The sequence below is a fragment of the Heptranchias perlo genome, chromosome 30, assembly GCF_035084215.1.
Source record: "Heptranchias perlo isolate sHepPer1 chromosome 30, sHepPer1.hap1, whole genome shotgun sequence".
NCBI classification, from domain to species: Eukaryota; Metazoa; Chordata; class Chondrichthyes; order Hexanchiformes; family Hexanchidae; genus Heptranchias; species Heptranchias perlo.
Window position 1 is genome coordinate 32,263,085 of NC_090354.1, and position 13,872 is coordinate 32,276,956.

The 13,872-nt window shown below is 48.4% G+C and overlaps 1 protein-coding gene across 1 annotated transcript in view; it reads right to left on the minus strand.

Moving 5' to 3' along the window:
- Positions 1-13,872, minus strand: part of LOC137300037 (1-phosphatidylinositol 4,5-bisphosphate phosphodiesterase delta-3-like) — an 85,393-nt gene that overhangs the window by 25,150 nt on the left and 46,371 nt on the right. The window contains exons 6-8 of the mRNA XM_067969128.1: positions 13,290-13,491; positions 8,830-8,974; positions 5,242-5,394 (exon numbers count right to left, since the gene is read on the minus strand). Of these exons, the coding sequence (XP_067825229.1) occupies positions 5,242-5,394; positions 8,830-8,974; positions 13,290-13,491 (500 nt within the window). The remainder of the gene's footprint in view (positions 1-5,241; positions 5,395-8,829; positions 8,975-13,289; positions 13,492-13,872) is intronic.

Below are 13,872 nucleotides of genomic sequence, written 5' to 3' on the forward strand. Positions count from 1 at the left end.
AAGATGCTGCCAAAGTCACAGTAAAAGAGGAGGTAGTTGAGATACTGGATGGGCTAAAAATTAATAAAGAGGAGGTACTAGAAAGACTGGCTGTACTTAAAGTAGATAAGACCCCCGATCCGGATGGGATGCATCCTAGGTTGCTGAGGGAAGTAAGAATGGGAATTGCAGAGGTGCTGACCATAATCTTCCAAACATCCTTAGCTATGGGGGTGATGCCAGAGGACTGGAGAATTGCAAATGTTACACCCTTGTTCAAAAAAGGGTGTTCGGATAAACCCAGCAACTACAGGCCAGTCAGTTTAACCTTGGTGGTGGGGAAACTTTTAGAAACGATAATCCGGGACAAAATTAATTGTCACTTGGACAAGTGTGGATTAATTAAAGAAAGCCAGCACGGATTTGTTAAAGGCAAATTGAGTTTAACTAACTTGATAGAGTTTTTTGATGTGGTAACAGAGAGGGTTGGTGAGGGCAATGCAGTTGATGTGTATATGGACTTTCAAAAGGCGTTTGATAATAGGCTTGTCAGCAAAATTGAAGCCCATGGAATAAAAGGGGCAGTGGCAGCATGGATACGAAATTGGCTAAGTGACAGGAAACAGAGAGTAGTGGTGAACAGTTGTGTTTCGGACAGGAGGGAGGTGTACAGTGGTGTTCCCCAGGGATCGGTACTAGGACCACTGCTTTTTTTGATATATATTAATGACTTGGACTTGGGTGTACAGGGCACAATTTCAAAACTTACAAGATGACACAAAACTTGGAAATGTAGTGAACAGTGAGGAGGATAGTGATAGACTTCAAGAGGATATAAACAGGCTGGTGGAATGAGCGGACACATGACAGATGAAATTTAATGCAGAGGAGTGCGAAGTGATACATTTTTGCAGGAAGAACAAGGAGAGGCAATATAAACTAAATGGTACAATTCTAAAAGGGGTGCAGGAACAGAGAGACCTGGAGATTTATGTGCACAAATCTTTGAAAATGGCAGGACAGGTTGAGAAAGCGGTTGAAAAAGCATACGGGATCCTGGGCTTTATAAATAGAGGCATGGGGTCAATTTTAGCACCCGCGATCGGCTGCGTTCCTGGCGGGGGGGCTCCGAAAATCGGGGATTCCAGAGGCGGGGCGGGAGCCCGGCTCCAACCCGCCCACTTCTGGGTTTCCCACAGACGCGCTGACATGCGCGCGCAGCCCCCGCATGTGGGACTCCCGCCGGCTTTGGTGCCACTTAAAGTATTTATTCAGGTATTTCAGGTCGTTTACAGACCTGATTAAGGAGATATTTCAGGAGGGTTGGGATTTCACAAACAACTGGGACTGTTTCCCGTACTGGGGGAAACACTCCCAGTTCAAATGGACGTGTTGCAGCCATCAGCCTGTGGCAGCTGCAAAGGTCCATTTGACAGGTGGGGGTGGGAGACCCTCACTCATTGCAGGAGGCCACTCTGTCATTTTGGACGAAGTTTGGCCTCCACCACCCTGCTCCTAACAATAAAATTCACAAACTTGCACACTTACCCCGGTGTCCAGACACATGTACCTACCTTGCGGACCCCCTCAGATGAACATCTTCCGGATGGGGGCTGCCGTAGATGCAGTCATGACCTCCTCGGAGGACGAACAGCATCACCAGCCTCGCCGGCCACGCCGTCCACCTCTGACACGTGGAGCTCTACAACACAGTGCTGTGACACATCCACCTGCACAGCAGGAGGGAGGGCAACCGCAGAGAGAGATGCGTCGCAGAGGGCACTACCCTCGCCACAGGGTCCACAGACTGAGGCTCAGCTTCCTGGACCTCTCTGAGCAGCAGTGCACACGGAGGCTCAGAGTCACTCGACATGTAGTCGTGGACATCTGCAGCCTCCTTCATGCCAAGCTGCTCCTGGCTGGCCCGAGCACCATCTTCTTACCTGTCGCTGTCAAAGTCACCACTGCCCTCAACAACTTCTCCTCCGCATCCTTCCAGGGTGCCACCGGGGACATCGCTGACGTCTCTCAGTCGTCTGCACAAAAGAGCCCTGCAAATACACCTACACCCACTCTGCAGTGACACAATGGGTGGCATCAGTTGTGGGTCCTCATAGTGATCCTCAAGAAAGGGCATTATTGCACAAACCAAACAAGATTCGCAAAGACGTGGCAGTAGTGGTGCCAATATAATATGTGATGTGAGTTGGTCAGAAATTAAATATAAGTAAAAACCATGACAAACCCTCAAACACCCTTGTGCATCCCCTTCATGCTCACGACACGTTTGCCTTACGCTGCCTACTGCACATACGTGATGCATGCCCTGTGGCTGCAGTACAGGTAGTGGCATGTTGAGTGAGGCTGACTGTGAAAGAGATGCACAAGAGGGTGAGTATGAGATAGAGCCATGAGATTGTATGAGGATTGGGTTGAGTGGTAGTGGTGGGATGAGTACTGGCGAGGTGAGTAAGTGCAGGTAAGATGAGGATGGGGTTTGAGTGGGTGTGAGGGGTGATGTGACAGAGTAGTGTTGGCAGTGCAGAAGGAGATGTGGGGTGGGGGTGGTGATGTGGTAGACGGAGTGTAGGGGAATGAGTGTACTCACTTTGGCTGACCTACTTAGGTCATTGCAGCGCCTCCTGCACTGTATGCAGGTGGGCGATATGTTGGTGGTGCTGGTGACCTCCTCTGCCACCTCGAGCCAGGCCTTCCTGGTGGCAGAGGCAGGCCGCTTCCTCCCGCCCGCCGGGGAGAAGATCTCTGTCCTTCCCCTCCTCCTCACCCCCTGGGCTGCTCCATACTGTAATTTTTCCTGTATCTTGCATCATCAGTCAGTGGAGGACTGCCCCTTTAAATAGGGCTCCTCCAGCTGACAGACCTTACTGCGCATGCACAGCCCGCCCGACGTGCAGATCAGCAGATCAGCAGCGGGGAACCTGGAACAAGAGGTAAGTGGATCCAATCAGCCTGCGATTGCGTTCGGGGCAGACTGATTTCACCGGGCGCGTTACCCACGCGGCCAATCGCCCCCCCCGCCACCCTGGTAATATCGGGCCCATAGAGTACAAAAGCAAGGAAGTTACATTGAATCTTTATAAAACACTGGTTCGACCACAACTGGAGTATTGTGACCAATTCTGGGCACTGCACTTTAGGGAGGATGTGAAGGCCTTAGAGAGGGTGCGGAAAAGATTTACTAGAATGGTTCCAGGGATGAGGGACTTCAGTCATGTGGATAGACTGGAGAAGCTGGGGTTGTTCTCCTTAGAGCAGAGAGGGTTGAGAGGAGATTTGATCGAAGTGTTCAAAATCATGATGGGTTTAGATAAAGTAAATAAAGAGAAACTGTTCCCATTGGTGGAAGGTTCGAGAACCAGAGGACACAGATTTAAGGTGATTGGCAAAAGAACCAAAGGTGACATGAGGAAAAACATTTTTACACAGCGAGTGGTTATGATCTGGAATGCGCTGCCTGAAAAGGTGGTGGAAGAAGGTTCAATCCTGGCTTTCAAAAAGGAATTGAAGGGAAAAAATTTGCAGGGCTACAGGGAAACAGCTGGGTAGAGGGACTAACTGGATTGCTCTTACAAAGAGCCGGCACAGGCTCGATGGGCCGAATGGCCTTCTTCTGTGCTATGCTTCCATGATTCTATATAGAGGTGACACACTGGGGAACAGTGGGATGTGGAGGGAACACACTGGGGCAACAGTGGGCAATAGAGCGGAGACACTGGGGAACAGTCGGGTATAGAGGGGACACACTGGGGAACAATGGGACATAGAGGAGACACACTGGGGAACAGTCAGGTATAGAGGGGACACACTGGGGATCAGTGGGGTATAGAGGGGACACACTGGGGATCAGTCGGGTATAGAGGGGACACACTGGGGAACAGTCGGGTATAGAGCGGACACACTGGGGAACAGTGGGGTATAGATGGGACACACTGGGGAACAGCAGGACATAGAGGGGACATACTGGGGATCAGTGCAATATAGAGGGGAAACACTGGGGAACAGTGGACATAGAGGGGACACACTGGGGAACAGTGGGGTATAGAGGGGACACACTGGGGAACAGTGGGGTATAGAGGGGACACACTGGGGAACAGTGGGGTATAGAGGGGACACACTGGGGAACAGTGGGGTATAGAGGGGACACACTGGGGAACAGTGGGGTATAGAGGGGACACACTGGGGAACAGTGGGGTATAGAGGGGACACACTGGGGAACAGTGGGGTATAGAGGGGACACACTGGGGAACAGTGGGGTATAGAGGGGACACACTGGGGAACAGTGGGGTATAGAGGGGACACACTGGGGAACAGTGGGGTATAGAGGGGACACACTGGGGAACAGTGGGGTATAGAGGGGACACACTGGGGAACAGTGGGGTATAGAGGGGACACACTGGGGAACAGTGGGGTATAGAGGGGACACACTGGGGAACAGTGGGGTATAGAGGGGACACACTGGGGAACAGTGGAATATAGAGGGGATGCACTGGGGAACAGAGTGATAGACAGATGGGAACAGAATGAAATAGAGGGGGCTCAATGGGAACAGTGGAATATAGAGAGGGGACACTAGAAATAGTGGGATATAGAGAGGGGACACTGGAAACAGAGCGATATATAGAGAGGGGACGTTGGGAACAGTGCGATATAGAGAAGCAAACAGGTTACCAGACGTTTGATGATGATACCTGCACTTCTATAGTTCTTTAATAGATCAAGACATCTCTAAACCCTTCATAGTGAATTGGAGAACAACGACTGTTGTTAAGCAGGGAAACAGAGCAACCAATGCGAGCCCACAACTTGCCACAAACAGCCTTGAATTGAATGAAGAGTTCGGTGGTGCTGGTAAGTGGAAGAATCCTGGCCAGGACACTGAGAATTCTCTGCTCTTCTTTGAAAAGTGGCGTAGAATCATTAATGTCCATCTAAACAGGTGGACAGGAGCTCAGTGTAACCTCCCACCTGAAGGAGGGCACCTGTGACTGTACAGCACTCCCTTGGTACCACACTAGGAATGGGTAAATAACGTCTCCTTATGTAACTGCGTGATGCCCGCCTGACTGGCTGCCATATTCATAGTGCTCTCACTATTTTGTGACCCAAGACAGTACTTTCGCTGAGATGAAGTTGATTAATTATAGATAATTGGAGATAGGAATAATCTTTCTGCAGCTCCCTGCTCACACTGTACAAAGTCATTACACAGAGATGTGACACAATCCCTGGCCACTCATTTACCTCTGGTGAGGGAAGCTCCTTTGGGACTTTGCCGTCGATCGTTGCAGTTACCAGCATGTCGCCGAGGATCCCCTTTAAATGCCGGGCCATGACTATCTGCTGCTCCAGGCCACAGTGATTCTCCAGGGACAGAATAACAGGATACGGAGACACCTGGGGAGAGAATTCAAGAGGATACCCGGCATCAACCAACTGTAGGGAACCAGGGAACAAGTAGCAGAATGGATAGCAAGCTGGCTACAAAACAGAAAACAGAGAGTAGGGGTTAAAGGTAGTTACTCAGACTGGCAAAAGGTGGGAAGTGGTGTTCCCCAGGGATCGGTGCTGGGACCACTGTTATTCACCATTTACATAAATGATTTGGACTCAGGAATCGGAAGTACAATTTCAAAATTTGCGGACGACACCAAATTGGGAAGTATGGTCAATACCGAGGAGGACTGCGGCAAACTACAGGAAGATATTAATAAACTTGCAGAATGGGTGTGTGATTGGCAAATCAATTTCAATATAGATAAGTGTGAAATATTACATTTTGGTAGGAAGAATATGGGGGCCACATACTGCTTGGATAATAAGAGTCTAAATGGGGTAGAGAGCAGAGGGATCTGGGGGTTCCAGATACACAATCACTAAATGTAGTGACGCAGGTTAATAAGACCATAAAAAAGGCAAACCAATCACTGGGGTTCATTTCTAGAGGGATAGAATTGAAAAGCAGAGAAGTTATGTTAAACCTGTATAGAACCTTAGTTCACACTTGGAGAATTGTGCACAGTTCTAGTCTCATTATTATAAAAAGGATATAGAGGCACTGGAGAAAGTGCAAAAAAGATTTACTAGGATAATACCGGAACTGAGAGGTTAGACCTATCAGGGAAGACTGAGCAGGCTGGGGCTCTTTTCTCCAGAAAATTGAAGACTGAGCGGTGACCTGATAGAGATTTTTAAGATTATGAAAGGGTTTGATAGGGTAGATGTAGAGAAGATGGGGGAAAAAAATTCGATAAGGCCTATTATTGGGCGTAGGTAGCGTGATCCGCTATTAACCCGCGCCCAATGGCCCCTGCGCAGGGAGGACGAGAACTTCGTCTGGCCTCAGCACTCACCTGCAAGTTATGTTCAAATCCAGGCCTTGCCCGTCAATTCAATGCAATTCACACTTTCCACTAGGAGGCAGAGCCCTAATCTCTTAAAGGGAGGATGTCTCTCAAAATCTCTTAAAGGTAGACAGTACCTGTTATTTGCTAAAAATAACAGTCTGCTGTCTGCACAGAGTCTGAGCAGAGATCAGACATCACACATGCAAAACACAGATGCAGCTCCCATCTTTATGTTTACACACTGATGAGTTATATTAAAACATTGAATAAAGGTTGCGCACTAGTAAATCCCACATCCTCCAATCTGCACACCAGACCTCACCAATCTGCCGATCTGAGTTGGTACCAGGTCTGTGAGAGTGCGTGCACCAAGGTTCTCTGCTGATGCACTAGTGACCTTGGTGCAAGAGGTGGACAGAAGGAGGGACATCCTATATCCGCAGTGGGGGAGGGGGGGCAAGAGGCCCTCCAGACATATACTCAAAATGCAGCGGGGGACGAAGTCAATGCCAGACGCACAACACCATGAACATGGATGCAGTGCAGGAAGAAGTTCAATGCTTTGACATGAGTGGTCAAGGTGAGAGGTTAACTGTCAAGTGGCGTCTCCTACCAACTGCACCACACACTACACCCCCATCACCCACATACCAACAAACTCTTTCCATCAGTACTCAACTCTTCCAATCAGATGCTTCCTCTCACCCTTACACATTACCACTGTTTCAAGCCGCCCACCCACAACTCACAGGCCACACACACTGGTAGCTATTCAACCATGACAGGCACATCACCCAGGCACACGTCCTGCTTTCTTGCAGGAGAAGGTGGTGCATATCAGGAGGCAGCAAGTGGCAGTGGCATTTAGCCCCTCGAGCCTGTTTCGCCATTCAGTGAGATCTTGGTGGACCTGTGACCTAACTCCAAATACCTGCCTTAGCTCCATATCCCTTAATACCCTTGGTTCACAGAAATCTATCTCAGATTTAGAATTTACAATTGAGCTAACATCAACTGTTGTTTGCAGAAGAGCGTTCCAAACTTATACCATCCTTTGTGTGTAGAAGCATTTCCTAAATTCACTCCTGCACGTCCTGGCTCTAAATGTTAGGCTATGTCCCCGCGTCCTAGTATTCAAGTATAGGAGACCTCCAAAAACAGCCACTTGCGTGTAAATCCTGCATGGTCCCTTTAATTAGTGCTGGTGGGGGTCCTCCAGGCACTCTAACTCACGTTCAGACTGTGCGTTGAGTTGAGTGTTAATTGCCAAAATGGTGTCTATCACTTTAAATCAGCGTTGCACACTGATTGAAGCCATTTTCTCCTTACTTTACATGCAGCCGGCGATTGGTATTTGCGCCTGCGCTAACTCCTATGCCAAGAAGGCGTCCAGCAAACATCATGCTGGAAACTTGCGTGTGCAGCCAAGACACCATCTTGGCACCTCGATAGGCTGCGTAGCGCTGAAACAACGGGCGCTACGTGGACCAATTTATTGCCTGATGTTTCTACTTGAGGGGGAGACCAGAACGAGGGGCCACAAATATAAGATAGTCTCTAATAAATCCAATAGGTAATTCAGGTGAAACTTCTTTACCCAGAGAGTGGTGAGAATGTGGAACTCACTACCACAAGGAGTAGTTGAGGTGAATAGTGTAGATGCTTTTAAGAGGAAGCTAGATAAACACATGAGGGAGAAAGGAATAGAAGGATATGCCGATAGGGTTAGATGAAGTAGGGAAGGAGGAGGCTTGTGTGGAGCATAAACACCGGTATAGAACTGTTGGGCAGAATGGCCTGTTTCAGTGCTGTACATTCTATGTAAGCCTCTGTAACCCCAGAGAACTCAGCATTTAATAAGTACTGTATAGTCTGTGATTACACAGTGTGTGAACATACAGCGGTATGATTATACTATAGTATGTGATTATACACTATAATCTGTGATTATACCGTAGTATGCAATTATGCTTTGATGTGTGATTATAAAGTTTGTACCCCAGTGGGAGTCAGTGCCCTCTGGAGAGATGGGGACCTGTACCCCAGTGAGAGTCAGTGCCCTCAGGAGAACAGGGGACCTGTACCCCAGTGAGAGTCAGTGCCCTCAGGAGAACAGGGGACCTGTACCCCAGTGAGAGTCAGTGCCCTCAGGAGAACAGGGGACCTGTACCCCAGTGAGAGTCAGTGCCCTCTGGAGAGATGGGGACCTGTACCCCAGTGGGAGTCAGTGCCCTCAGGAGAGGAGGGGAAACTATTGGCAAATGAAGAGTTTGCTATGTTTGTGGAAATAGTTCAGAATGGATTCACCAGACACAAGTGCAAAACCCAAGAACGGTATAAAATGTGTCTGAAACAACAGGAACTCTTGCAGTTTAAGACGTGAATTCTGATATCCGTCAGAAGTTGAAATGGAAATGTGAGGACCTGTATTTGACGGGATGCATTTGCTCGACTCGGTGACTGGGATTGGTCCCTATCGTCTTACTGTGAAGGCGTAATCCCGGATGGTTGTGATGACATCTTTGAAGAGGATTTTCGAGGTCAGGGTGTATCCGTGGTAGATGATTGGCTCTCCATTTGGCCCCTCCCAGCAGTCTAATTCCACACAGCGACAGCCTCTTAGAAGAGCTCTGAAAAACAGCCAGAGTCAAACACTGAATGTCAGAATATTAAAAATCCCCAAATTCACAATACCATCTCTCCCAGGAGTGGAACATATGAGCAAGGTAGGGAAAATATTTTTAATGAGAGAATTACGAGTGACTTCTCATTCTCAGTGATTTCCATCTCAACTCATCATGCTCTCTCTCTTCTGACCTCACTGACCCCTGTCCTCCCTTAACCTCTGCCTCCTTATAAACTCACCCACCCAAACTTGCCATCTCACGAGGCCCCTCGACTACCATTGTGTCAATCACAGATAAAGCCATCCCTGATCACTTCCTTGTATCTCTCTCCACTCCACCACTCCACCACTTACATTCACCTTTCCCCGTCCAGCCCCACTTCCTTCTGTGTTCACCCCTGGAAAAAACTCTCCCCCAAGTCACAACGGCACTTTCAAATTCGCAACTGTCTAGCCTTTGACCCTCCATTCACCACGACATTTCTGCAGTTACCGATCTGCTCAATCACACCCTCACCTCGACCTCTGATGCCCTTGTCCCAAGTAAAACCATTACTTTCCCATCCAGAGCCCTTCTAAGGTCGTTCCCCTTGGGACAGACCCCATCTTTGCTCCCTTAAGTCCAAGAAATGCCGATTTGAACGTTTATGGTGCACAACTAGTTTAGCCAATCATCGCCAGATCTGGCTGGACCACATAAACCACTAATGGGTCCTGCTCTCCTCTGCCAAAACTGCTCACTATTCCAGGATCATCCTGAAATCCAAAGATAACCCCCGGCTTCTCTTCTCCACTACAAACCGTCTTCATAAACCCCTCTCTCCTGCCTCCTCCACCCTCACCCACAACAACAAGCACGAGGAGCTCATGGGCTTCTTTGTCACTGAGACCATCCGTTCAGTTGCCTCTGCCACTTCCTTTCCTTCCCCCTAGCCCACCGAGCCAAACTTCCCCTAAGGTTATCCCCTGCCCAAGCCTTGAACTCACATCTTTCTCTAGTTTCTCTCCTATCTCCCCTCATGCCCTCTCCGAGCTCATCTCGTCCATGAGACCCACCTCCTGTTCTCTCGACCCTCTTCCCACCAAACTGTTGACCACACAACTTCCCTTCCTGGCCCCCATGTTAGCTGATATTGTTAACGGTTTGCTCTCCTCAGGTACTGTCCCCCTCCCCTTCAAATCTGCCATCATCATGATCCTCCTCAAAAAAAACTCACTCTTGATCCCTCTTGTCCTTGCAAACTACCACCCCATCTCCAACCTCCCTTTCCTCTCCAAAGTCCTTGAACGTGTTGTCGCCTCCCAAATCCGTGCCCATCTATTCTGCAACTCCATGTTTGAACCCCTCCAATCAGGTTTCCGTCCCTACCACAGCACTAAAGCGGCTCTCATCAAAGTCACAAATGACATCCTATGTGACTGTGACTGCAATGGCTGCTCTTCCCGCTCCCTCATCATTACCTCTGGAGTCCCCCATGGATCTATCCTTGGCCCCCTCCTATTTCTCATCTACAAGCTGCCCCTCGGCGACATCATCTGAAAACACGACGTCAGGTTCCACATGTAAATTGACGACACCCAGCTCTACCTCACCACCACCTCCCTCGACCCCTCCACTGTCTCTGATTTGTCACGCTGCTTGTCCGACATCTAGTACTGGATGAGCCGAAATTTCCTCCATTTAAATATTGGGAAGACCGAAGCCATTGTCTTCAGCCCCCGCCACAAACTCCGTTCCCTGGCCACTGACTCCATCCCTCTCCCTGGCCACTGTCTCAGGCTGAACCAAACTGTTCACAATTTTGGCATCCTATTTGACCCTGAGCTAAGCTTCAGATCCCATGTCCTCTCCATCATAAAGACCACCTCTATAATATCACCCGTCTCCGCCCTTGCCTCAGCCTATTTGTTGCTAAAATCCTCATCCAGGCTTTTGTTACCTCCAGAGTTGACTATTCCAATGCTCTCCTGGCCGACCTCCCATCTTCCACCCTCCATAAACTTGAGCTCATCCAAAACTCTGCTGTCCAAGTCTTGGTCACCTGCACTAACACCTCCTTCTTTGGCTGTGTCTATTTTTGTCTGATTACGCTCCTGTAAAGCAACTTGGGACGTTTTGCTAGGTTAAATGCTCTATATAAATGCTAGAATCATAGAAGTTACAACATGGAAACAGGCCCTTCGGCCCAACATGTCCATGTCGCCCAGTTTATACCACTAAGCTAGTCCCAATTGCCTGCACTTGGCCCATATCCCTCTATACCCATCTTACCCATGTAACTGTCCAAATGCTTTTTAAAAGACAAAATTGTACCCGCCTCTACTACTGCCTCTGGCAGCTCGTTCCAGACACTCACCACCCTTTGAGTGAAAAAATTGCCCCTCTGGACCCCTTTGTATCTCTCCCCTCTCACCTTAAATCTATGCCCCCTCGTTATAGACTCCCCTACCTTTGGGAAAAGATTTTGACTATCGACCTTATCTATGCCCCTCATTATTTTATAGACTTCTATAAGATCACCCCTTAACCTCCTACTCTCCAGGGAAAAAAGTCCCAGTCTGTCTAACCTCTCCCTGTAAGTCAAACCATCAAGTCCCGGTAGCATCCTAGTAAATCTTTTCTGCACTCTTTCTAGTTTAATAATATCCTTTCTATAATAGGGTGACCAGAACTGTACACAGTATTCCAAGTGTGGCCTCACCAATGCCCTGTACAACTTCAACAAGACATCCCAACTCCTACATTCAATGTTCTGACCAATGAAACCAAGCATGCCGAATGCCTTCTTCACCACCCTATCCACCTGTGACTCCACTTTCAAGGAGCTATGAATCTGTACTCCTAGATCTCTTTGTTCTATAACTCTCCCCAACGCCCTACCATTAACGGAGTAGGTCCTGGCCCGATTCGATCTACCAAAATGCATCACCTCACATTTATCTAAATTAAACTCCATCTGCCATTCATCGGCCCACTGGCCCAATTTATCAAGGTCCCGTTGCAATCCTAGATAACCTTCTTCACTGTCCACAATGCCACCAATCTTGGTGTCATCTGCAAACTTACTAACCATGCCTCCTAAATTCTCATCCAAATCATTCATATAAATAACAAATAACAGCGGACCCAGCACCGATCCCTGAGGCACACCGCTGGACACAGGCATCCAGTTTGAAAAACAACCCTCTACAACCACCCTCTGTCTTCTGTCGTCAAGCCAATTTTGTATCCAATTGGCTACCTCACCTTGGATCCCATGAGATTTAACCTTATGTAACAACCTACCATGCGGTACCTTGTCAAATGCTTTGCTGAAGTCCATGTAGACCACGTCTACTGCACAGCCCTCATCTATCTTCTTGGTTACCCCTTCAAAAAACTCAATCAAATTCGTGAGACATGATTTTCCTCTCACAAAACCATGCTGACTGTTCCTAATTAGTCCCTGCCTCTCCAAATGCCTGCAGATCCTGTCCCTCAGAATACCCTCTAACAACTTACCCACTACAGATGTCAGGCTCACTGGTCTGTAGTTCCCAGGCTTTTCCCTGCCGCCCTTCTTAAACAAAGGCACAACATTTGCTACCCTCCAATCTTCAGGCACCTCACCTGTAGCAGTGGATGATTCAAATATCTCTGCTAGGGGACCCGCAATTTCCTCCCTAACCTCCCACAACGTCCTGGGATACATTTCATCAGGTCCCGGAGATTTATCTACCTTGATGCGCGTTAAGACTTCCAGCACCTCCCTCTCTGTAATATGTACACTCCTCAAGAGGAAATAGTTTCTCTGCATCTACCCTATTGAATCCCTTTATCATTTTAAACACCTTAATTAGAGCACCCCTCAACCTTCTATACTCAAGGGAATACAAGCCAAGTTTATACAGCCTGTCCTCATTATTTAACCCTTTAACCCCTGTTATCATTCCGGTGAATCTGTGCTGCACCCCCTCCGAGGCCAATATATCCTTCCTGAGGTGCATTGCTCAAAACTGAACACAATACTCGAGGTGGGGCCTGACCAAGGCTTTGTACAGCTGAGCCCTCAGTTTGTCCACACCTTGGCCACTCCTTGCGAGCGCCATTCCTCACCAGGGTCACTTCAGTGAATCAGCCTTAGAAATTAACACAGGCAGACGTGACACCATACAAATGTTGACATACAGAGCATGACTGAAAAGTTGTGATGCAGAAAGTAGTGTTAATGTGCACAAGACTTTTAATATTTTATAAATGAAGCATGGATAATTTGAAGAAATATGGGATCTTTTGCTCAACTAATCTAGAAAGCCATTGAGAAGCTGATGATAATTACCTAATGTATGCCTCAGTACTGCTTGGTCCTCCCAGCTGGTCCTCCATCAGATAGGTGTTATGGGAAGTTGAAATGAAGTAGTGGCTGAGTGGCTGGGTCATGTCCTGGTAGACCTGGTCATGGTTGGAGTTAAACACGTCCCCTTCAGAAGACAGCAAGTACATCATGAAGCCATCTTGGGTCAAGAGATGGTTCTGTTTGGCTGAAGATTAGAAATGGATTCAAGGGTTACTATTACTCAGGAAAATATCGCAGGGTCGTAACCTAGTACTGCCAGACCTAGGAGTCTCTCAGTAAGCAAAACCCAACTTCTCAAGGACCATAGGGTCTTCCAGAACTCGGGAAGGTCCCAGGGATTGGCAGCTCAGGAAGGGAGGGTGCCAAAATCTAGCAGCACCGAGTCAGTCCAAGGTCTGGAAGCACAAGGGTCAAGGGTCCATGGTCCTGCAGCAATGGGTGAGTGGACCTAAGGTGTGGAAGCACGAGGAACCTATCCACGAGGGCCCCACCAAGCCTCCATGCCCAGCCCCATCCCCAGGCATGCTGGGAGCACTATATTGTAGAATCTGCCCCTGCGCCCGAC